Source organism: Camelus dromedarius, chromosome 15 (genome assembly GCF_036321535.1).
Source record: "Camelus dromedarius isolate mCamDro1 chromosome 15, mCamDro1.pat, whole genome shotgun sequence".
Taxonomy (NCBI): Eukaryota; Metazoa; Chordata; class Mammalia; order Artiodactyla; family Camelidae; genus Camelus; species Camelus dromedarius.
Window position 1 is genome coordinate 29,977,531 of NC_087450.1, and position 25,200 is coordinate 30,002,730.

General features: G+C 37.4%; 1 protein-coding gene across 4 annotated transcripts in view; it reads right to left on the minus strand.

Moving 5' to 3' along the window:
• MSH2 (mutS homolog 2) overlaps nt 1-17,737 on the minus strand; it is a 78,144-nt gene extending 60,407 nt beyond the window's left edge. For 3 of the 4 annotated variants that reach the window (XM_064494517.1, XM_064494519.1, XM_064494518.1), the window contains exons 1-6: nt 17,448-17,737; nt 11,809-11,963; nt 8,879-9,157; nt 7,795-7,941; nt 5,429-5,578; nt 4,821-4,954 (exon numbers count right to left, since the gene is read on the minus strand). In XM_064494517.1, the coding sequence (XP_064350587.1) occupies nt 4,821-4,954; nt 5,429-5,578; nt 7,795-7,941; nt 8,879-9,157; nt 11,809-11,963; nt 17,448-17,658 (1,076 nt within the window). In that variant the 5' untranslated portion in view covers nt 17,659-17,737. The remainder of the gene's footprint in view (nt 1-4,820; nt 4,955-5,428; nt 5,579-7,794; nt 7,942-8,878; nt 9,158-11,808; nt 11,964-17,447) is intronic. The other variant, XM_031466967.2, reaches the window with a different exon arrangement.
• Nucleotides 17,738-25,200: the final 7,463 nt, after the last annotated feature.

Below are 25,200 nucleotides of genomic sequence, written 5' to 3' on the forward strand. Positions count from 1 at the left end.
GAACCTAAAGAGCTACAATTACAACTTTCTGAGTCTCTTCTTTATCTAATCTTCAAGTGGTTTAATGCAGACAGAATCACTATTTGATACATTAAGTAACAGATATCCCACTAGGTAGGCTTGAGAAGATTAAAAAAGGAAAAAAAAAGTATGGCAAAATATAAAAGAGAGGAACACGCTTTCGAGGAATATTTGATGTAGTGGAGAAGGACATGTTCCATCCTACAGTTGGTGGTGAGTAACAACTGAGATACAAAATGCAATGAAATGTGACACCAATAAGAAAGCAAAGAATTCCTGTGGGAGCTCAGAAACCTCTTTTGGGGGTATTTAATTTGCCTATATTCTGAATAGATAAGATTTAGAGAGATAGGATTTTGAGGAAAATACTTGGGAAGGGAGGGAAGCAACAGCAAAGACTTGAAGGGAGAAAAGTACAGGATGCACTGGAAGAAGATGGAAGCAGACAGAGAAGGAATAGGAAAAAAAAAACTATAACCAGAGGCAAAATGGAAAGGCAAGAGCATTGTTTCTTCTTTTGAGAAAGAGCCATGGAGTAAAAGACTGAAAATACAGATACATTTTGAGATTGTAAGAATTACAGAGATTACCTGCTTACAGGCAGGAAACAGCTTATAAGAAATGTTGGATTGGTCACTGTACTAGGTCATGAAATAAAAGTAACACCAGGTAGCAATGAAAGCTAGACAGCTTGAAAGTACAGTGGGTCAAATCAGCATTGTATGACCTTCTCCAGCAACTTTTAATTGAGAAAGAAAGCTAAAGAGAGAGAGGCCAGTATAAAAAATGACCAATGGGGCAAGAAATTCTATGGCCTTCATGAATGCACTAGAAAAAGGGTTGCCTTTGTGGTACAGACTGGATAGGAAGGCAAATAAAATTCAAAGGGACTAGGAGATCAGCCCAGAGACCAAAATAAAAGGGTTTCCACTCAACTTGATTTAGAAGCAGAGGAAATGGTGGTGGGAAAGCAGTAGAGAGGCAGCACTCCTGTTCCTCAGAGGCCAGAGCAAGGCTTTGCTGTTTTAAAGAAACTGGATTCACTGTATGACCTCCAGACTTCTCTGTTTACACAGAACATGGACTACTAACTCATGATATCTTTGCACAAAAGGATATTTAATATAACCTGGAAAGAAGTCTAGGAACCATAGGAGTACACCGCCTCACGCAAGAAGCATGATATATTATCAAATAAGCACCACCACCATATTATCACATAAGCACCACTAAATTTACAGGAGCCATTTTTATTTGGAGACTTCTAATAAAACTGCTACATTAATCATATTAAATTCCATATAAAAAGTAATATTCAATTTTAAACTAGAAGGCAATAAGAACACCAAATTCAATATAAGTAATTATTTCAACAGCAATTTCATATGAGTGAACTATTTCATATGCTAACGTATAGTCAATGCTCTTTACAAAACTGAGTTTGAAAAAACATGGGAAAATTACCATGAATAGCTTCATGAATCTATGGAAAGACAAACAAACAAAAAACCCAAAAAACAAAACAAACAAACAAAAAACCCCACATCCTAAAAGATTAAAAGTAACAGTAACAGTTCTAGCATATGTGCAAACATGAGGACTCCTGGGACCTTTCAGGAACTAAGTGAAAACATAGTAATTACGGACAGCTTTCTTACAATTTCTAATTTAACTGGTAGATAAAGCACAAAAGGAAGAAATACCTAGACACTCACTCCTAAAACATAATAACACATTAATTCTCATTGGAAATTAAAGTGTTTAAGTCACTAGCTAAAAAGTATTTGTAGTCTCATCAGAAACAGGTTTTAATGAATGGACAGATGAGCATTACAACACAAAGCAATTCCATGGCTATCACTTAAATAAAAGCCAAAATAGTACATTTCATTTCTGATGGTAAAATCCAACCTGGATCAAATTAAATACAATTGATATAAGTAATAAATACAGTACAGCAATTAAGGGTATGGGCTCTGGAGTCAGGCCAGTTTGGCTTTAAATCCAGGCTCCACCACATCACAGCCAATGAACATGAGATGCTTAGCAAAGTGCCAGGCGCTAGTCTCTTCTTTCTCCTAATAGCTTAACAGTAACTTAAAAGTAATCCCATTTTCATCATTATTCCTGAACCTATCACTGGGCTGTAGACCTCAACAAGATATATGCATCAAACCCAAAGATCTAGTCACAACTGTCCCTATGTTTGCTCTAATAAAACTAGAATAAAAAGAAAAGTATTTTTTTTTCCTTAACAGAATTCACTCCATAGCCACATACTTTAAAATTAACTTTTCACTTACAAGTTTAAGAGGGTGAAGAGATTTCCACTACCTTCTCTTAGGGAAAGTCGCCCCAAAACAATAAAGACAGTAAGAAACAGAAAAAACTTGATTTGATGTATAACCTGAAGAAAGGTCAATCTTAAATGCTTAGAGGGAGACAGACAATAGATTTGTCCCGAAAACCCTGGCAAGGCGTAAACTAGAAAGCATGAAGTATCACAGTAGGCAGAGTTGAGAAAGAGTGATATAAAAAAAAAGACTGTCCCAACAAAAGCCTGTTTTAAGGGATTATAACTTTTTTTTCCCCTACTGCTTGCAATTCCAGCATTTGGCCTTGAAAACCACAGGTGTTCCTACTTCCTGGTAAAAAGAAAAAATTCTCCCCAAGATAAAAAGGAGAAAATATATCCTCTTATCCTCCAAGTGCAGAAGAGTAGATCATATTCTGACTCATAAAGCCATTCTCACAAATGCTATTTATAATTAATGTCTTGTAAGACCACCAGATTTTGGAAATTATTGTTATATCCTATGAAAGTAACCTTTACTTACACTCAAAAAAAAAATCTAATTTTGATATCTTGCCTTCTAAATAATTTGTTATTCTGGTAATAGTAGATAAGTGCCATCTCAGGTTTCTGAAGGGTCTAAATACACGCAAGCTTTAGCTGCTGAGCCAGAAGAGGATCACTGACATGCGCTCTGTTCCCGCAAGCCCAAAGTTAAAACAAAACCAATGACCTAGAGCTTGGGATTTATTTAAATTACATAGTATTTCTTTTAAGAAAAACTGAGAATGGATGTAAATTTTCACTTGTTTAGGCAGATTTTCCATGATAGGATACTCAAGAAACTGATTAAGACTGTTTGTTCTCAGGGCAGGTGGTGGCAATTCACATAAAGTACAATAAGAAACGTGTCCCCAGAGCTGTGCACAGAAGCCCTGAGGAAGGGGTCCTGGGAAACTAAAGAGACTTATCGCTGTATGTCCTGTTCTGTTTGAATTCTAACACATGTAAATGTAGTTACTTACTCACAAATAATTAAAGAATTGTAAATTGCTTTAATTACTTGCAAATATCCAATCCTTCTTATTTAAGTTACCAAGTCTCACTCTCCTATCCCAACAAACCTGGCTTCAGAAAGTTGCCTCAAGCATTTCAACTTCTGCATTTTCAATGAAATATCAACATACCCACAATTTGCTAACCTCATGAGTTATTTTTATTCTGAGACACTTTAGAATCCACAGGAGCAACACTTAGCTTGGTATTTACCTGCAGGGTGTCTTATGATACTGATGAACTATTTTATGTTTGCTTGGCATACATCTAATTCCAAATAGTCAAGAGATCGCCATGCTTTTGTATACCATCAATATTCAGGAGATATTCAACAATTCTTGAATGATTTGACAACATTAAAGCCATAAAAATATTTACCCATTCTGGCAATATTTCTTAATTTACCAAATGGAAAACATTACATACACAATAAGGTTGTAAGAAATAAACTAATTATTGAAAAAGGTAAAGTACATCCAGTCAATAAAATACTATGAACTTATTAAATATGCTGAATATGAACAGAAAACAGCAAGACTAAAAAATGCTTATATATAAGCACAAGTGGGAAAAAACTAGGGCACAAAACTGTATTAAGATTACAACTATGTTTCTTAAAAGACTGTCAAACTAAGAGTTTACTCCTGGAGTGAGAAGTGGTTAACTATCAGGAAACTGAGAGGAGTTTCTGGGATGCTAGTTATGGTGCTTCCTAACTTGTGCATTGTTACCGATGTGTTCACTTTGTGAAAATCCATCAAGGTGCACACTTAGGATTTGTGCTTTTATGTATATTATATTTCATTTAAAAGTTTTAAAACCTGTATCTAAAACAAAAAATAAAAATAAAATACACTTCAATGCTAATTATATTAAGGGCAGCAGCATTATATATCTTTTAATTTTATTTCCTTAATTTTAAAGATTTTCTGAAATAAACATTTAGGCTGCCTTAAATCCTTTCTAGAAGAATAAAGAGTGTTTCCTACACCAGACTTTGTTCAAAGTACTTTATACATAGTAAATCATCTAATCCTCATAAATCATCAAATCTTCATAACAACTCTATGAAGTAGGTGTGTTAGTACTGTCATTTCAAAAGTGAAGAAGCTGCCACACCCAGGTTAAGTAACGCCCAATATAACACAGCTAGTAAGCAGCAGAGCCTTATTTTGAACCAAGGTAATCTGGCTCCCAAGTTCATGCTCTGGAACATTATCCACATCACCTCTCTAATAAAATTTTACTTTCTTATAGTGGGGAAAAAAACACAATTAAGAAAATAAGTTACTTAATCAATCTAAATCATTACTACTCCACTACTACGTTAGCTTTCTGTTCTGTTAGATGCTAAAATATAGGTGCAAAATTGCATGTTACAGTAAGTGGTATAATCATATGGAGGAAATGGAAGTTACTCAGAGCTTACAAGTATACACAAGTAACATACCTCTCTTCTATTCTGTTCTTGTCCATGAGAGGCTGCTTAATCCACTGGTTAACCAGTCTTTGTCCTTGAGGGGTTCTGCATTTATTCAGCAATGCAGCCAGAGACTGAGAGCCAGCAGTATCTTCAACAGAACCCTGGTGAAAAAAAATAAAATAGAAAAATGACACACTCATAGTGAAAACCTTACTATGCCATGAAAAATGATTATGTAATTCTGGGAACAAGAATACATAACATTCCTCAAATATTAAATGAGAAATGTACACAAAAGTTTCTCATCCTAAAACTCAAACTTTCAACTATTAATCTGATTTTCTGCTATATATTTTCCCCAAAACCACTTTATAATTACTGTAATTTTAGACATACTTATTAGAATGTAATTTTTTAAACTGCTATTAATACAAAAAACTATTCATTAAAGCCAGAACAAATACTATTTATGTACCTTGCAATCAGAAAAATACAGTAATTCAAAACTACTTATCTATTCTAAGTATAATAATATTTCAAAATATTTAAGCTCCTTAATAAGAGTCTTCAATATGTATCAAAGGAAACATTTTGTAACCATTCAGTACTTTTAATCCACGTATTTTTTTTTTTACCTGAAAAAGGTTAAGGGCTCTGACTGCTGCAATATCCAATTTCATGTACTGGCTGAAGTCAAAAGTAGTCAGTTCAAACTGTTCGAAGTTTGAATCATCTGATAAGAGTTCTAAAAACTTGATTACTGCAGACAATGAACACACTGCAACCTAAGATTAAGAATTTAAAATAAAATATGGCTATCACTAGAATTCTAGAGATCTTTAAAAAACAAATGGCAAAATGAAAATAAATTTGAAACACTATCATTTTCACTGGTGTTCCTTCCCAATTCAAACCAAGAAAATCATACAAAGTTTAAATAAAATTTTAAGACTAGAAAATGATTTTTAGAAAGTAAGAATTTAGGTACTATCAACATTATTTATAATAGCCAAAGTGGAAATTACACAAATGTCCACACTGTGGAATATCACACAATTTAGATATAAGCCCAAACAATCCAAAATGACATGCTGCAATACAGATAAATCTCACAAACATAATACTGAATGAAAGAAACCAGATACAAGAGTATAAACAGTATGAGTCCATTTATATAAACTACAAAAATAGGACAAACTGATTGAGGCTGTCAGAGGTAAGAACCAGGGTTACCCTTGGTGGAGATAAAAAATGGAAAGAAGCATAAAAAGGGTCTTTAAAATTCTATTACTAATTCTGTTTCAAGGATGCTGGTTATGTGGGTATTTACAATGTATGAAAATTCAGTTATACACTTACAATATATGCGCTTTCCTATATGTATATTTAAATAAGAAGTTTAAATAAACTGCCTAAGTTATTTTAACTAAACATGAAAAACGAAGCTAAGGACATCAAACTGACAGATCGATGACAAATTCTACTTTTATTCGATACTAGATTCACTGTGAATGTACATATATTTCCTAATTGATAACACAGTCCTCTATTAGCCTTTGCCAAACTCTAACAAATGTATAAGGTTGTCACAAGAATCTCCTGCCACATTACCATGAGGCACAGATAAAAACACTTTTTAGTAGTCCTAAAAGCTTCTTCCAATTTTGAACACTGATGTAAGTTTCTCTAGTACACATCTTCCTTGACTTAACAACAGGGTTGCAAACCAATAAACCCATCTATAAGTGAAAAAATGCACTGAATACACCTAACCTACTGAACATCATAGCTTAGCCTCACCTATCTTAAGTGTGCTCAGAACACTTAAATTAGCCCCCAGTTGGACAAAATCATCTAACACAAAACCTATTTTTTAATAAGGTTGAATAACTCATAATTTATTCAATACTATACTGAAGTGAAAAACAGAATGGTTGTCTGGGTACAGCATGGTTGTAAGTACCTCAGTCATTTACCTGTGCGATCCCATGGCTGACCAGGAGCTGCAGCTCGCTGCCCTGCCCAGCATCACAGGAGGATTGTACCAAATACTGCTAGCCCAGGAAAAGGTCAAAATTCAATGTATAGTTTCTACTGAGTGCATATCACTTTTGCACCATCGTAAAGTAAAAAAGTCATAAGCTGAACCATTGTAAGTCAGGGGATGTCTGTACTGAGATTACTGCTCATATATATTGGCTTTTGATTATGTCACACACAAAAAAGTAAAATAGATAAACTTGGTTTATAAAGATCAAACTATTATGCGATAAGCAATCACTGCAAAATCGTGATCATAATAATAGTCTCAGTTTATTCTAGTTTGAAATCAATTTTGAAAATTATAAGAAGTTATAGTTTGCTCTTAAATATTCAATTTTTCATTTTACTTATCAGTGATCCACAAATAACCTGTCAAGAGTTTCTAATATTGTACCATAAAAATACATGTCTCAAGCCATACCCACCTCGAAGATCTGAGAGAAACTGTTACATTGTTTGCTTATTCATTTCTACCACTGAACACACGTAACTAGTGCCAGTTTTTGAGCCAAACTGTTCAAATGTAACATGTATCATGCAATTATTAAGTGCTGTATATACTTTTCCCTTATTCCTTTAAGACAGATAATGAAATTGCCCCTCAGAAAGGTGAAGTAATTTATTAAAGACCCCACAGCTCATATACTATAAAACTCTCATAGGTCTTTTTTCCCCCTACAACAACCATGCTACCTCACCTACGTCAGTGGCAGTAACCAGGCTTTTTCAGGTGAAACCAAGAAAACAATAAACTCTTCCTCACTCCAGGGATATATGCTGTGTAAATATAATGAAGTCATATTTAAGTTTTTCTAGTCATTCCTTGAGTTTTTCATCATAGATAAAATACACTTTAATGCCAGTGATGCACAATTTAGGCTTTGATACACAGATGACAGAAGGAGCCTTCTAAAAAGTCACTATTTTAAGAGTAAACTCACGTTTCTAATCCACATACCTGATTCTCCAATTCTGGCAACACTGCACTGTTCATCTGTTCCCCCTTTTTGCCTTTCAACAACCGGTTGAGGTCCTGGTAAATATCTTTTGTGGAAAAGTCAGTTCTCTTTCTTTCTGTGATCAGAATTCCTCCTCTCTGAATAACCTATTTTAGAAGAAATATTTTAAATTACCAGGAGAAAAAGAATGAGAAAAGCAATAAAGAAAGCTATATCACGAACAAGTATAAAGTGACAACAGCTTAACAAATTATTTTAACCCACAAGAGATTTTACACAATATGCAAGAAGACATTCATAACTTATATGTATTAACATTTATTTTTTAAATCTATAAAAACTAAATTTTCATGGAAATTTAAAATTAGGTTCACATAGGCCAATGGGGACTGAGGAGAAAAAAAAATTAGACTCACATGAAGCTTTCAAAAAATAGTCTCAATAGTAAAAACTCTTAACAAAATACCTGTGGAAAGGTGCCAAATACTATCTATGCTAAAAATGCCCATCATAGATTTGCTATCTCTCAGGCAGTTCTTACAGTATTTCAGGCCCACAAGAAGAAAAAGAAACCATATACCTATATAAACAGAACAATCAGAATTTTGTTAAAAGGATTAGTGAAGTAAGAGACTAAAGTTTCACTCAAACTATTAAAAAAAAATCCTGAAGAACTTCATCTTTTGTGATAAATCCATGCTAAATACAGTTTTTTTTAATGGCCCTATATAACCTCTTCCCCACCCTGCAAAAACATTCCTTTTATCAGTTATGATCCCTTTAAGACACATTCAGCATTTGGTTACTTTTTGGGAAGGATGAAGAGGAGAGGTGAGGAGGAAATGATCTGACAGAGAAGTCTTAAATAAGAAAGGTCTAGTTCTGAAGTCCTAGTAAAGATACAAAGTTCCTGTCAAAAATAAACGTGAAGACAGTCCTCAAAAAACAAAATAAAAACATTGTTGTAATTAGATACAAAAATTCTGACTTCTAAGTTACTTTTTTCTTAAATAAAATAGTATCATGTTCATTAGAGTCATTCCTAGCCTTGGATTTTCCTGTCACTGGACTCCATTCCCTTACCTGCTTCAGTTTTCCCATGTCTCCAGCAGTCTCTCCTCCAGGTAAAACACATTCCTTTGGTCCAATCTGAATCAGAAGAGCCTCCAGATTGGAAAACTGATCATTGTCGGGGAATTCACACAGTCCTAGCTTCCTCTGTACGGAGTCAACATACCCAACTCCCACCTGTCTTTGGCCATCAACTGTAGACATTTTAACACCCACAACACCAATGGAAGCTGATACATCATTGTTACCAAAGAGAATGTCTTCAAACTGAGAAAGATTACCTGGAGAAGCCTAAGCAAAAATAAAGAAAAAAATTTAAGAAACTGTCAAATGTACTTGAAAATTTTACTAGCAAACAAGAATTACCCAACCTTGATGAATTTTATTAACAAAACACCTTCTTACCAAAAAAATTACTTACAACTATATATTCCAATTATTATAACCACATTTTCTATAGAGTATCCTCTCTACTTTTCCAATTATTTTCAGAACACTTAGGCATACTTAAAAATAATAGTATCAAAAGTGCTTTTCAGTTTGAAATTTGGCAGCTAGGTTTATACTCACTCACACAATCATTAAGGTGCCCCAAGTGATAATCCTCTCAATGGTATGCTTAAATTTCTACATTCTGCCAAACCACCTATCAGCTGCACATATCAGAATTTTCACTGAGTAGCTATACCACATAGAGCAGTATGATTAGCTTAAATATTAACATTGGATAGTCATCTCTCTATATCAATATACTTATTTGTACAATAAAGAGATTGTTCTAGATCAATTATTTTCAAATAAAGGGTCCTTGACCTATTTTCAATATCTCAAAAAGACTGAAATCTCTAAGACTGCAAAAGCTAACTAAAGGGTCAAGCTTCTTTGCTTTTGGCTACACCTGTGTCAAGTCAGTGGGTAACAGTACTTCAACTTGATCAGACACTGATAGGTTGCTGTTAACATGAGGTATTTCTGGGGCAACTGATAGATCATGGTATGAAACATGAGATAGTCAGAAATAGTCCAAATGAGCCCAATGACAGCCAGATTTAAGCAACCCAGTAGCCATCACTGATTCCTGAATGTCTTTAGCATCATTATAATAATATATTATTATATATTAATTATTATATAATATATATTGTATATTACATATAATAATTATTATATAATAATATATCCTTTAGCTATGCATGCATTGTTGATTAAAACCTGGATCAAAAATCTGGATAAAACTAGTGTTATCTGATATCTAAATAAAAAAGCACTGATTCAACTGAAAATATAAACATACTTTCACATAAATGCTTTGGATTTTTATGCACAGGTTATGAAGTACACCTTTTAAAAATTCTCAAAATGAACCAGTAGCTAATAAAATTGGGTTCTTGAGGCTCCTTGAAAATGGTAAGACTGATAATCTCTGAACTAGACAGAGGGTATATAAGGTCCCTTCCTGCTCTGAACATATTACTGAGAACATGGAGGGGGTGGGGGGGATCAATCATAGATGTCAACTACTCCGAATATCACTAATACCTTACATTAGAAGAAATAAGCTAAAAATTGTAAAGATAAATCAGAAGTTTAAAATGTCAGGATGAAGGTAACACCTTTTTAATCTGATAAAGATACATATTTGAAGAAATTTTCCCCTGATCTAAAAGGTAGGAGTTAAAAACAATTCATCTTGAAGGATTCTGATATGACAAAGGAGTGAAGTGTGATGGGCTGATAATCAAGTTAACCACTTGAGAACTCAGGATACCACATGTAGGGGTTATTACCAGCTGAGCTTTATGAAGCATGAGACAGAAAAATATCACTTTGTGGTACCCTCAATTTTCTACTAAAATCTTTCAAGACATAGGAGAAAACTCTAAACAAGTCCCACTTTTCTCAGTAAAGTAGCAATGAAAATTCCAAGGAAACTCCATAATGTAGAATGCTAAATTCTACATTATGTCTATATTTACAAAGGTATAACCTTCAGTAAATGTCTATATTTACAAAGGCACGTGGTAGGAAGCAATATGGAACTAATATTGAAGAATGTTATACTGGGGGCAGCACCAACATCACATGTTTAAATATTATATTAAACCTCACAAAAAAACTTTCACAGGACTTTCAAGTCAGGAAACATCTTAAAAACCTTCTAATTTTATTGTTTATAAAGAAACAGATACAGGAGAAGGCTGGGAAATTTGCCAAGGTCACCCAGAAGGACAGTAGAAAAATGAAATGAAATTGGCCAACGACAAGCCCAGAACACTGTCCCCCTTACCACACATTTATTTCCTTTCAAGGATAAATCTCACCTCCCCAGCTATGCTTTAACCATTATCTAGTATTCATGTGCAGGTACTATGTGTAAACAAACAAAAAACATGACCTTACAGACTAATAAATAAAGACAGTCTTTAAACAAAACAAAATAGGACTGTCATCCCCATGAAGGCATTAGAAGCGTAACATTAAGCCTTTCTAGGAACATGGAGGAATATGATCACTATTAAACAAAGTTTCAGACTTATAAAAAATTACAGTCTTATGAAAGAGAAAGGTACACACAAAGGTACAAACACACAGCAAATGTGTTTAAGTGAGATATTTGGGATATGTAAATTTGTGATATTCAAAAACAGTAAAATCAAATTTTCAATGCTGGTATTCAACTGTATGTAAAGGCTATTTATTATTTTAAGTTTCAGAGACAGTGACAAAACTCAAGACTATTCATATTCATAGTAAAGATTTACTGAATTTATGAATTGCTATTAAACTATGATTTTAAAAAACACATGTTAAAGAATATTAAAGTTTCTCAAAGCATTTTACTACCACAACCTGGTTAAAATATTAAAGCAACATAGAATTCTCTCACATTTCTATTTATTCTACTTTTAAAAAACAACTAAATTTAAAAGGGAGATAATTACCTTAAATGCCAAATACCAATCATTCTCCTTGGAGGTCTTATTTCCAGCTCTATTCTTATAAACTTCAACTCTATACTGACGAACTAGAAGAAGATCTTTCACAAAAGATTCAAAATTCATTTTACTGAGCACAACACTCTCCAGAGCCTTTGTTCCTAAAGAAAAACATTAAAAATACATGTTACAGATTTGAGGATTTGAAGTCATAAGTGTTCAAGTACCTAACACAATGCTCTCCCCCAAGCTATGTTGCTCTCCCAGTAATTCATTCAATAAACTGTTTACCAAAGACCTATTACATGTCCTAGGGACGTTAGCAGATGAAGGGTATAAAACAGTGGATAGACATAGCTCCCTGCATAGATGGAGCCTACACAACAAGATAAAAGAATTGAGAAGAGAGGAGGGTATATCTCAGTGGTAAAGCGCATGCTTAACATATACGAGGTCCTGGGTTCAATCCCCAATACCTCCATTAAAATAAATAAGTAAAAAATAAAACTAATTACCTCACCCTCCCCCCCAAAACTGAGAATATACAAAGATAAAAGAATGAATAAATAAAGATACAGCTAATCCTACTTGTCCTTTTTTGTCATTTGTTTTTTACAAGTTTGAGTAAAAGTCTTACACAATAACTACAATAGTGTTTGTATAGAATTTTTCTCAAAGGGTCTATAAAAATAAATTAGTTATTATTCATTTCAAAATGTTCTAGGTAGCTAAATGAAAACTCAAAAGATGCAAAAAGGTACAGTAAAAACTTTCACCACTGTCCCCTACACATCCAGTTCACTACCCAAGTGTTAGTTTACAGAATAAATTTCTAAGCACAGCCTATGCACACACAAGCAAATATAAAGCACTGCTTTTTCCCTCTTTTCAGTACTGAAACTAGGAGAGTCTTGGGCAAAATGGGATGCACCCTACATGCTAGGCAATAGCAGGAAATAACTTAAATGGAGACACAACACACACTGTTCTGTATCTTATTTGTTTATCTTTTATATAGTGTTTTGGAGATTGTTCCATCAGTTCATAATCAGCTTTCTGTTTGTATCTGCAAACATTTCAATGACCCTAAGGACGTTCTATAATTTAATTCATCTCTTACTGATAGACATACAGGTTGTTTTCAATCTTTGCTATTATAATGCTGCATGAATAACCTTGTATGTGCTTCATTCTCCAAATATTTGAGTATATTTGTGAGATAAAGTCCTAAAATTGGATATTATGAAAGGATAATATATGTAACCGTGATAAATATTGCCAGACTATCCCCTTTGGTTGGCTGTGGCAGTTAACACTACCATCTATTTCCCCTATCCAGTCAACACTTCTCAAACTTTCTGGTCTTCATCTTACATCACTGGTTCGCAACTGGGGACAATCTCGCTCCCCTAGCAGGCATCTGTCAATGTCTGGGGACATCTGAGTTGTCACAACTGGGAGATAGGGAGTACTAATGGAATCTAGTAGGTAGAGAGAGGGATGCTATTATATATGCACAGGATAGCCCCTCACAGCAAAAAATTAACTCTTCAGTCCAAAATATCAATAGTGCCAAGGTTGAGAACTCATCTTAGATGCAAAACAGTGTCGCACCGTAGTTTTGATTTGCAAATACTAATTTCTTCACAAAATAAATAAAATCACCCATACCATCAAATGGATTGAAAACTCAATTTTCATATAGGTAATACCAATTATTCACTTAAAGGTAATTCAGAATATACCTGCAGATTATTCTGACAATTCTCAATCTTATGAAAGATTTAACCTAAACTTAACAAGAGATCATATCAAGTACAAATATCAAATACAAATAAGCATAAAGATTAATTTTAAATGACATTATACAATTGTTTTGTACAGCAAAACACAGCTGATATTTCCAATATCAGTTCACTAGTTATAAGTACTACACAAGAATCCCCACTGCCACAGACACTCTGAAAACTGTCTCAAATCTTGCCCCTCTAAAGCTATTCCCTAGAACCTTTCTTATGATCTAATCTAGGACTGGCAAACATATATCTACAGAGGCCTGGCAGGTATCAAATGAGCAGGGAAAGCCAAAGGAAGAACAGTAACACAGCTGACAGATGACAAATGACTTCAAAAGAGACCATATGGGATGGTGGGAACTGTGACAAAACAGGGAGGGAACTGCATCAGGGTAAAGGAAAAATCTAGACTCACTCACTAGGTCAAAGGGAGCAGTCACTCAACTCCAACCCACTGCTACACTGCAAGAATATTGCTGCCCAGAGTTTCCAACTGTGTGGAATTTTCAAAAGCACAAAATCTGAATGTTTTTTCATGAACCCTCCCAATCTTTAAAATATAGGCAATTAATTCAAACTTTTAAAACACTTTTTAGGCCACCAGTTTCCAACTCAGCAAGTTCAACACCACCACATTTTCTCACAAACTTGAATAGACTGCTGTTTCTTTAGCTTGCATTTAAAAAGCAAGCAGCATGAAAATTATGTTTACTCTGAATGTTACCCATTCAGCAAAGCCTGTACTCACATTCTCAGAGGCATATATGGGCTCTAAGGCCTACCTAGGCTGCAACAGACTCCCATCTTCCAACTAAGACTCATCCAGGATCATAACCCCAGTGGAATGGCGGCCCCCATTTAAATTATTTCCTGTTGTTGCCTAGCATTAGGGTGATCAACTCATTCCATTTCGCCCAAGACTGCCCTAGTTTTAGTACTGAAAGTCCAGCATCCCAGGAGCCCTTTAAGTCCCAAGCAAACCAGAATGATTAGACACCCTATCAGCCCACCTAGTTGAATTCTACATAAGTAACATTATTCATAGGATGAAATATTATCATTAAAAAAAATTGCCCAAGGAAAGCACTGAACCAGTTAATAAAAAAAATCAGAGAAATTTTTCCCAGACACACTTAAAAATGTCATTATGAATATCAGTCAGCAACTTACAGTAAATACAGCAATGACTTTCAAAACAGTTATATTATCCTTCAATTTAGAAGGCAAAATATAAAGTCCAACTCAGCAAAAACAATTCTGGGGAGAGGAGAAAAATACACTGGTCTGGTGCATAATTCTGAAACAGCTCTTAAATCATCAGTCCAGTAGGATGTGCCAGCATAACTGGTCAGCACTGGGTTTTTAAAGCATTTGAATTTGAATGCTTATCAGTGTGAACAAGCACTCTCAGATCTACAAGCCCCACCACTCCCCATTACTTACGCAGGACTCCTTTGCACATCAAGGTTGCCTGCCTGGCCCAGGGTAGGGGAATCCAGGGCAATTCTGTCTTTTTATTGACACACTGAACAGGAACATACATTCATAACACTGGTGATTTCTTAAGAGTGGAAGGGTGAAGTGGCAAATGACGTGATTTCCCCTTCCCCCATGGCCTCCACTACTTCCATTACTAATCTACAGATAGGTGGCCTAACTACCAGGGTTATCTTCCAAAGATACTATTTCTCTGAAAGTTTATGGGACACACTGGGTGGTAGTGCATATGAGTCTTATTTACTGATAAGCATCCTAAGTACAGTACAGCTACTCTATGTTTCTGGTGAAGAGCTTGGCTGTATGCTTTAAGTCTAAAAGCTGGGAAGACTGACCTGGTGTGAAATGAGGGGAAATGGAAGAGAAAGCTATCCAGCCTCCAACTGGGATAGAAGAAAAAACTCAGGTTGGTGCAAGAGTGTCCTCTTCAAGAATAATTTGGAGCCCCCACCTTCATTCGGCTGACAATGTGTCTACTACATGTGGGCATTGTGCCATGTGCTGGGATTCAGAGGCAGAGACTCGTTAAGGCACAGTTGCTGCCCTCTCAGTCTATTGGCAATAGAGTAGAATAAATGCTGCATCTAGGGTAGGGAGAAAGTCCTAGGGCAGGGAACACTTAGGAGGGGCAGCTAACTAGGCAGCCTTAACATGGGAGTTAAGAAAAAATTCCAAGAAAAGATGTCTTCTGACTTCTGACAGCAAAAGATAAGGAACTTTCTTTTTCAGCCACTCAGATTCCTTATCTATATATTGAAGCTAGGTACTAACCCATCTCACCGGACATTATTATAATAATGTACTACTAGTTGCTGAAGAGTAAAAGTAGCTAAAAGGGTATGAGTAAGTTTAACTGCCAAAAGAATGAACCAGACAGAGAAAACAGAAAACCATCTGTAAGAAGAGAAGCTGGGATCCAGACCCTGGCAAAAGGCTCATCTCTTCATTGGCACAAAAGGGAAGGAAAGAATAGGTACAGACGAAATTAAAAAGTGTAGGTTCAAGAAATAACCCAAATGTCCATCAATCAGCTAATGGATAAACAAAATATATATATCCATACAATATTATTTGGCAATAAAAAGGAATGAAGTACTGATAACACAGATGAACACTGAAAATATGAAGTGAAAGGAGCCAGTATTATAAGCAAATCTAGATAGAAAAATAAGCAGATTAATGGCTGCCTAGGTTTGGGAGGACTGGGAGGAAAGGGGAAGTGACTGCTCATGGGTACAGGGCTTCTCAAGACTCAAGAGAAATTTAGCCTCTCCTGTAATGCCTCTTCCAATGGCTCGTGTTTGGCAATCCTGCCCCTACGCCTCTTCAACAGCTTGCTACGGAGCATCATTCACAGTTCTTCACCTGGAATTGTAATTATTTCTGCCGCACTATCTACTAGGGTGAGATCCATAAAGACGGGGACACTGCCTTTTCATCTATGTACTCCCACTGCGAGTAAGCCTGCCTGACATAGCAGCACCCAATACATGTCTATCTAATGAATGAAGTATCTTCTGTCAGTAACATCCCATCTGCATGCTGCAGAGGCAGGACTAGAAACCAAAACTCCTTACTCCTAGAATGTTCATTCTACTATCAAAACGGAGCCAGGGAGAAAAGAGATCAACATAAAGCATCTAGAACATCTAACTCACCGCGAGTGAGCTTTCCTGGGAGAGATGATGCTGGAGAGATGGGAGTGGGTTATGAATGGCATTGAACGCCAAACTGAGGCACAGACATACATGACTAGCCCAACGTCACACAGGTAATAAGTAGAAGGGCCGCGACTTTAATCCAAACAACCTGGCTCCAGAGTCCGAGGTCCTGACCACTCGGCAATACTGCCTATCAACAGTAGGCACTACAGGTCCCTGCGCTGAACAAGCGGTCTAAGTCACGTTTGCCCAATAGGCAAAATCACGTTAGTGACATAAACGGTCTCCCAAACCCTCTTCTATTCTAAATCTCACTCCTGGACTGGCGTTTGTGATAAGGAGGTTTGGCGGTGTTTGTGATGAGATCCACAGGGCCAAGGCGGGGCCGAGAAGCAGACACCCCCGCAGACTGCTGGAAAATTACATAGAACAATGTGTTAAAACGCCTCGCACTAAGCCTGGTGCGCAGTGATCGTTATCAGTTCCGATCCCAAGCAGCTACAGAGAGACAGACTCAGGGCGGGGGGGGGGGGGGGGTGTAGAGCGCTGTGGTGCCGCATTTGGCCAGGCAGGGACCGAGGCCAGCGCAGTGCCCCCAAGAGGCATCAACGTCCCCGCCGCCGTGCCTCCACTTCCTGAGAGGAGTCACTCCGCGGGGTCCCCACCGAGCCCGCACCGTCCCTGCCCTCACCTGCCGGCCCCATGTACTTGACCACCCCCTGGGTCTTGAACACCTCCCGGGCGGCTAGCAGCGCGTCCTCACTGTGCGCCGAGTAGAAGTCGCCTCGGTCGAAGAGGCGCACTGTGGTGGTCGGCTTCTCCGGCATGGCCTGGAAGAAGCGCACGAAGCCGAGCTCGGCCGCGCCATCCAGCTGCAGCGTCTCCTTCGGCAGCACCGCCATTTCGGAACCTCTTCACCGCCTGCTTAAAAGAACTGCGCGACCCCGCACCCACTAAGCCGTTTCCCGCCTCCCCTCCCTCACCCCTGTGCGGCGTCCGGCCTCTGAGGAGACACCCAATCAGCACCAGCGCTGCATTTCGGTGGGTGGGAGTGCGCCGCGACAGCCAATCGAAATCGGACGCGGCCCAGCTTCCCGCGCACGCTGGGGACTCTGTCTACTGCGCATGCTTGAGCCTAGGTCGCGCGCCGACCCTGGCGGACGCCCATCCTAAAGAATTCCATTCTCCGGGTTTTCTCGGCTGCATGGGCGTGGAACTCAGGTGGATGGATAGCTAAATTAGGAGACCAGGTGGGATGTTGCTGCAGGTTTTGAGTTTATTGTGTACCGGGAAGCATGCGCGCGAAGTTAGAAAGACACCTTGAAAACAAGGAAGAACTTCCTCCCTATCACAGTATTTTTAAAAAATCTGTGCCACTCTCTCCCCAGCCGCCTCCCCTTTTTTAAGCAAACTCCCGATATCAAGGTTACAGATTTCTTCTCCATAACCTCCTTAGTGCTCCGTACTAGCTAAATTCTCTCTCATATCGTCCATTCCTTGATCATTCATTAAAAATCGTAAGGCCTGGTATGTTCCAGACGTCTAGGATCTGAGGATCGCTAGTAAAGAAAAGCCAGTGCCTTTGTTGAACTTGCATTCTAATGAATGGATTCAGATAATATACTAAATAAACTTATAGTAAGTAAACTTTAAGCAAGATATATAGTAAGTAAATTTGTAAATAAGCTGTTAGAAGATAAGTGTTTAGGTAAAGAATAAAGATGAAGGGTTGAATTTTTTTTTAATGTTGAACAAAGACCTGAAGGAGGTCATGATACGTCCTGCAGTTACTTGCCTTAGAAAAGGTTTCTCCTGTTTTGTCTCACCCTCTCCCGAGAAAAGCAGCCCCAAACCCTGATTCGGCAGCAGAATTTCCCCGGGGGCTTTTCAAAGGTGTTCCCGAGACCCACCCACACATAATGGTTGGAATTTCAGAAGGTGGTGTATTGGATCTTTTAAGAAAGCTCCCTTCCTGACAACCAGCTTTATTGAGAAACCACTGGGTTACACGTTAGAATTCAAACTTCAGAGAACTTTTGAACCATCTGACTGCGGACTACGTCTCCCACTGCCGAAAGTGCTCCTCCTCTCACAGAGTCTTTGATCTGGAGCGATAAACTACCCCTTCCCTTTCCACGCCCATGGCTCTAACACAAATTTGTCCCTCTGCTCTGGAATGGCCTTCCCTGCCCTTTGTGTAGCAAACTCCTGGTCATCCTTGAATCCTTAGAATGAAGGATGCCCAGTTCCCTCAGGTGTAATTAGTTGTATTGTCTTCTCCAGTCCCATCTTATTCATATCTCTACTATAATATTGTTGCATTGTTTTAGAAATATCTGTTCACCTATTTCTCTTACTAAACATCTGGAAAGTACACAGATGAGTATTTATATTTATTTATTATTAATACCAATGGATAATGTTCATTAGCATTTATTGTTTCGTTTCTTTATTCTTATATGTGCTTACTATTTTAATCTTTGCAACTTTGTTAGGAACTACTGTTACTCTTAGTTTACAATGAGGAAACTAAAACTTGGAGATGTGAAGTAGTTTGCCGGGGATCACAGAGCTAATAGTGATAGAACTAGAGCTCTGTACACTTAGCCATCTGTGTGCCAGAGGGCCTGGCCCATATTAGGTGCACAGGAAATGTTTGTAAGTGAATGAGCTGTGCATCACAATAACCCCTTCTAGGCCATAACCTGGCCTTGAGTGTCATCCCATCTCTCCCTGTTCCTATTTTTTTTAATTCTTTTTTTTTTTTTTTAAATAGAGGTACTGGGAATTGAACCCAGGACCTAGATGTATGCTAAGGACATGCTCTACCATTGACCTATTACTCACCCCTCTCCCTTTTTCCCGTTTCACATTCTAAATAGTGAGTTCAGAGGGAGGCCGCACGTAATAATATCTACCTCCAGGGTTGGTGTCAGGATCAAATGAGGTAGAAGCTTTGAAAATATTTTGTAATCTTTTGTAAACAGCGTTTGTACTCTTTATTATCACATTGCCCCTACCCAGACTGTGTCTTTCACTTATTCACTGAATTATTTATTTATCAATTGAGTCTATTAATTCTAAAAATAAAGAGAATACCTACCCCCCCACATAAATTGTTTAAAAAAATTTAAATTAAAAAAAAATGGTGGGGAGGGTATAGCTCAGTGGTAGCGTGCCTGCCTAGTATGCACGAGGTCCTGGGTTCAATCCCCAGTAACTCCATTAAGAAAATAAGTAAATAAATAAACCTAATTACCTCCCTAACAAAAAAAAATTTTTTTAATAAATAAATTTTTTAATTAAAAAAAAAAAGAGAATACCCAAACTTGCCCTGATCTGTCTGGAGAGTTAGGACCTAGACATATACTAGAGGACAAGTCAAAGTAATGGAATGTCAAAACATGTTTCTCAAGGCAATTTAAGAAAGACAGAGTTTACAGGGAGGGAGGTGGGGGCCTGCTAGTAGAGGGTTTGGGTTCATCTAGGTGAGGACAGTGGATTTTTCTCTGGTCTTTAAAGATGAACAAGATTTTTAAAATCCACCCTAGATTATGAGCCAGACACCCCTCTTCAGGACATTTGTATACTTTAGATGCACAGCTCTGCTGATAGAGATGAATCTGCAGAGCAAAAGCCAAGTAGGAGAAACATCTTGGTTGCTCCTGGGCAGAGGGCCTTCGGGCCAGCTGTAGGAATGGGGGCTTTTATTGTATGCCCTTTTGTTCTGAGGAAGAACATGCATTTCAAACCTGAGCCTTGTAGTCTAGTATAAATAACTGCTCCTTTGGGGGAAGTTATTACCATTTCTGGTAGACTTTAATGGGCATGAAGTCTAGAAATTCATCTAGAGGACTGTCAGCTTTGGCCAATGACAGTGACCTTTCACCAGACTTAAAACACTTCAGAGACTCTGCTTTGTATTGAAACTAATAACAATGGACCCAACATGCTTTTTTTCCTACTAAATGTCTTTGAAAAGAGGGACCTTTAAATTAGTCTGCTTAGAGACAAGCTTGAAGTAAAACTTTGAAACGTGCTTGTAATTAATTTTATCTTTTTAAACCATGTACACAGATTAAATGTTTATGATAAATTTTAAGGTTATGCCTCTTACAGAAATTTCACATATTTTCTAGTTCTACCCAGGAAACCATGGATTTCTAAAAATAACAGAAAAGAGGAATTATACAAAAATATAACTTAAAACATGGTATGATTAATAGGGTGCAATTAAATCATTACCCCAAAATGGTTGTTTTTAATATTCTCATATATTTTCCAAATTCATGATAATGACTATTTATAATCAGAATAAGTGTTGGGCAAAAAAGCATATGTATCTGACAAAGAGGTTCCTCAAAGAAGTAATAATTAAGATTTTAAAGTGATCAAAAATGGAAAAGTGTTTAGTAAATTTCAAAGTACTTAAAAGTAAATTATTATTGTTAACTCAACTTTCTATGGTAATATACCAATGAGAAATTCATATTAAACTAATTTTGCCACCACTCTAGTTTCTAAAATTTTTGTAATGTGGTTGTATTAGTCCATTATTTAAAAAATGACAATAAGTAAAGTGCTGTCAACCATGTCAGAAGCTGCAGTTTCAGAGAAAGAAGGACTAAAAAGGGCCCTTGGAGTTGAGTATTAAGAAATCTTTTTCTTTTTTACAGTTTTATGGAGAAATAATTTATATACTGTACAATTCACCCAGTTAAAGTATATAGTTCAGTGGTTTTCAGTGTTTTAACAGGGTTGAATAACCATCATTCCAATCTAATCTGAGAATGTTTTGTCACTCCAAATAGAAACCCCATACCCATTAGTAGTCACTCCATATTTCCTCCTCCCCCTAGCTCCTGGCAAGCACAGATGAACTTTGTCTCTATAGATTTGCCTTTTCTGGATATTTCGTATAACTGGAATCATATAATACAGTGCATTTAGTGACTGGCTTCTATCACTTAGCAAAATGCTTTTAAAGTTCATTCATGTCATAATATGTGTCAGTACTTCACTCCTTTTTATTACCAAATATCATTATTTGGCTATAGCGCATTTTATTTATTCATTCATCAGTTGGTAGACATTTGTTTCCACTTTTTGACCATCATGAATAATGCCACTATGAACATTCATTTACAAGTTCTTATGTGGACATATGCTTTTCTTTCACTTGGATATATACCTAGAAATGGGATTGCTGGATCATACTTTTAATGTATGCTTAACTGTAATCCTCATGTTAAACTATAACCCATATGTTTAACGAGCTATGTTTAACTTTTTGAGGAACTGCCAAACTGCTGCAACACTTTACATTCTCACCAGCAATGTATGATGATTCCAACTTTTCCACATCCTCACCCACACTTGTTACTGTCTGCCTGTTTGATTCTAGCCATCTTAGTGGGTATGACTGGTATCTTATTGTGGTTTTTATTTTCATTTCCCTAATGACTAATGATGTTGAGTATCTTTTCATGTGCTCTGTATGTTCTTCTGAGAACATATTTGTAAATCATGTATCTGACAAAGGACTTGTATCCAGAATATATAAAGAAAATTTACATCTCAATAACAGAAAGATAAATAACCCAGTTTACAAGTGGGCAAAGGATCTGAGTAAGTCATTGGTTTTTGAGAAAGCTGTTTGGTTGATGTGGACAAAAGAGGCTCTATGGATTAAAAATTTCGTTCTGAAAACAAGACGTACTAGTTCTATTTAAGAAGTTTGGTAAGAAATAAAAAGAGATAGGAATGGCTGCCTGTTAGGCAGGCAGAGTCAGCAGGAATTTTTAGAGGGGTAGGGGGGACATGTTTTAGGATGATGGAAATAACTGTGAAATTTTGTTGTATCTACAGAAAGTGTTGTGTTTATTGAGGAGGGAAAACTTTTCCTCTACTCTCTTTGATTCAGTGACTGGGAGTATGTGAATTAAACTAACAAAAGACAGACTAATGGGGGGAAAGGCACACAATTTTTATTAATATTTACATGCACAGGAGTTCACAAAAAAGTAAATCTCAAAGAATCAGACTCAGGGTCTTATATACCCTCTTAACAAAGGAAAGAGGATTTGGGCTTCAAAAGATGATAAATTGTGGGGACATAACTAGGAAATATATGGGAGAACTATTGGAAGATAAGGGCTGTTTTTGTAAGGTCTGATTATGCAAACTCATCTCACTGTCAACTCTCCCTCTCTGGTGATGGTTCAGGGGAAACACGTTCACAAAGGGAAATGTATGCCCTGCTTTTAGGCAGATAAGGGGAGGGCAGAGAACTCTTTCTCCATCTGTTGATTCCCAATTGCCTTTAGCTCAAAATAATCCTTATGCCAAAGTGGTATAACATTTGGGGGTGGCATAGCCTGATTCCCTTCATGTTGAAAGAAGAAAAGCTGCTGAGGCTAAAGGATTAAGAGAGGTTTCATGAAAGAAGGGGATCTTAAGCTGGGCCTTGACTAAAATAGAGGCTATGCCAGACATAATACATAAGAATATAACCTTTAAAAATTGTGAATCACTGTGTTGCACACCTGAAACATATATAATATTGTATATCAACTATACCTCAATTAAAAAAAAAAAAAGAACATAAGCAAAGTCATGATCAAACCCAAGCAAAGTATAAAAGCACTGGGCAACAGAAACATTTGAGGAGTGGTAAGAAAATCTTGAATATAGCCAAGTTGGATGTATTGGAGTATAATGGGAAATAAGATAGATTGGGACTGTTTTAGTTGTTCTGGGAATAATACACAGGATGGATTGACAGTGAAGAGAGCTTGGTATTAGGGAAGCTGAAAATTACATTAATTCAGGCAAGTAGTACTGTTCTATACTAAGGTATTGGCAGTGGAGAGGAAGGAGAAACCAAGGGAAACAGGTGGAGTGACCACAGCTAGACGGTTGGGATGCCACACCAGGAACACTCCTGTGGCTGCCACTGGTCTCACAACACTGCTGCCCAGGAGAGTTTTCTCAGCTGTTCTTCCTTTTTATCACAAGGTTCCAAGTCCTAGGTGGGGGTGCCTGTGCCCTGGATGCTCAGAGCAGAGGGAGGATCTGCACCCTTCAATTTCTGCAGAGGGAAGTGGAGAACCGGCTCCCACCAATACTACACACAGGAGAATTCTCCCCAAATGGAAGAGGGGTTGGGGTGCTGGGCAGCCAAGAGGGGAAAGAGCACCCAATGCAGGGCCAGACTGAAAGGACTAATATGCCCCTTTGGCAGAGGGGTGTGGTAGAAAAGTCCTATCATTAACCTTAGGCAAATCATTCTGGGAGCAAAGTGGGATTTGGGCTAGAGAGCGAATAGATTGGTGGCAAAGAGATCAGTGAAATGTGTAAGAGAAGGCAGATGAGAGGCAGTTTTATTCCTGATGGAGGATCACAGGACCTGATGATTAAAAGAATGGGGAAGATAAGAAAGAAAAAAGAACTTGGGACTTGGTACATGGTGACAACGCCTTTAACTGAATCTGAGAACCTAAGAGATACACTAGGTTTTTGGAGGAAGATGATGAGATCTTAAAGGTAAGTTAAGTGAAACATAGACCATTTAAGGTAGAACTCAGGAGGAAGGACAGGAATGGAGATACTTCTGTTATCATCTAGGCTTTGATGGTAACTAAAACAAGGGAATGATGAAATCCTCCAGGAAGTAAGAGAAGAAAAACAGAAGAATAAATCCTGGAAACATCAGTGTTCAGAGTCAGTAGAAGAGGAGGAAAAAACAAAACCAAACCAAACCAGGAGACAAATGCCAGTGAAGTCAAAGAAAATCTGTAAGCAGCATGCTGGGGTAGGAAATGGGGCAGTCATCATAGTGATATGCTATGGAGAGGTCAAATGATTCAATACTGGGGAAATTGACAATTAGCAGGTCAGTGTTGACTTCTAGCTCGAGTAGCTTCAGAAGAGATAGGACAAGAACTAGGGGGCATTAGGTTGAAAAGTTACTGATTTACTGCCTTAGCTCCAAATTGACCCTTTTTGCCTGCTCTGAAGCCTTATCAGTAGAGGGCGCCGGAGGGACACTGCAACAGGAATGGGTGTTTTCCTTGTAGCACCTGCTGTTTCCCCAATGCCCAGCTTCTCCTGAACCCAGGGTTTCTCCAGCTTTGGACAGCAGCCAGAAGCTTCCCTGAGCACCTTCCCCACACTCCAACTATAAAAGGTAGCCTTATACAGTGCCTTTGGTGTTGGGTAGGACATCTCCCGATGACTAGCTTTCCCTCAGCACCCTAGAGCAGGGGTCAGCAAACTTTTTCTGGAAAGGTCCAGGGTAATATTTTGGCTTTGCCTCTCATTTGGGTCAGTCACAACTACTCAATTCTGCCATTGTGGTGCAAAACAGCCACACACAAGACATAAACAAATGAGTGTAGCTGTGCTCCAATAAAACTTTATTTAGGGACAGTGAAATTTTCATT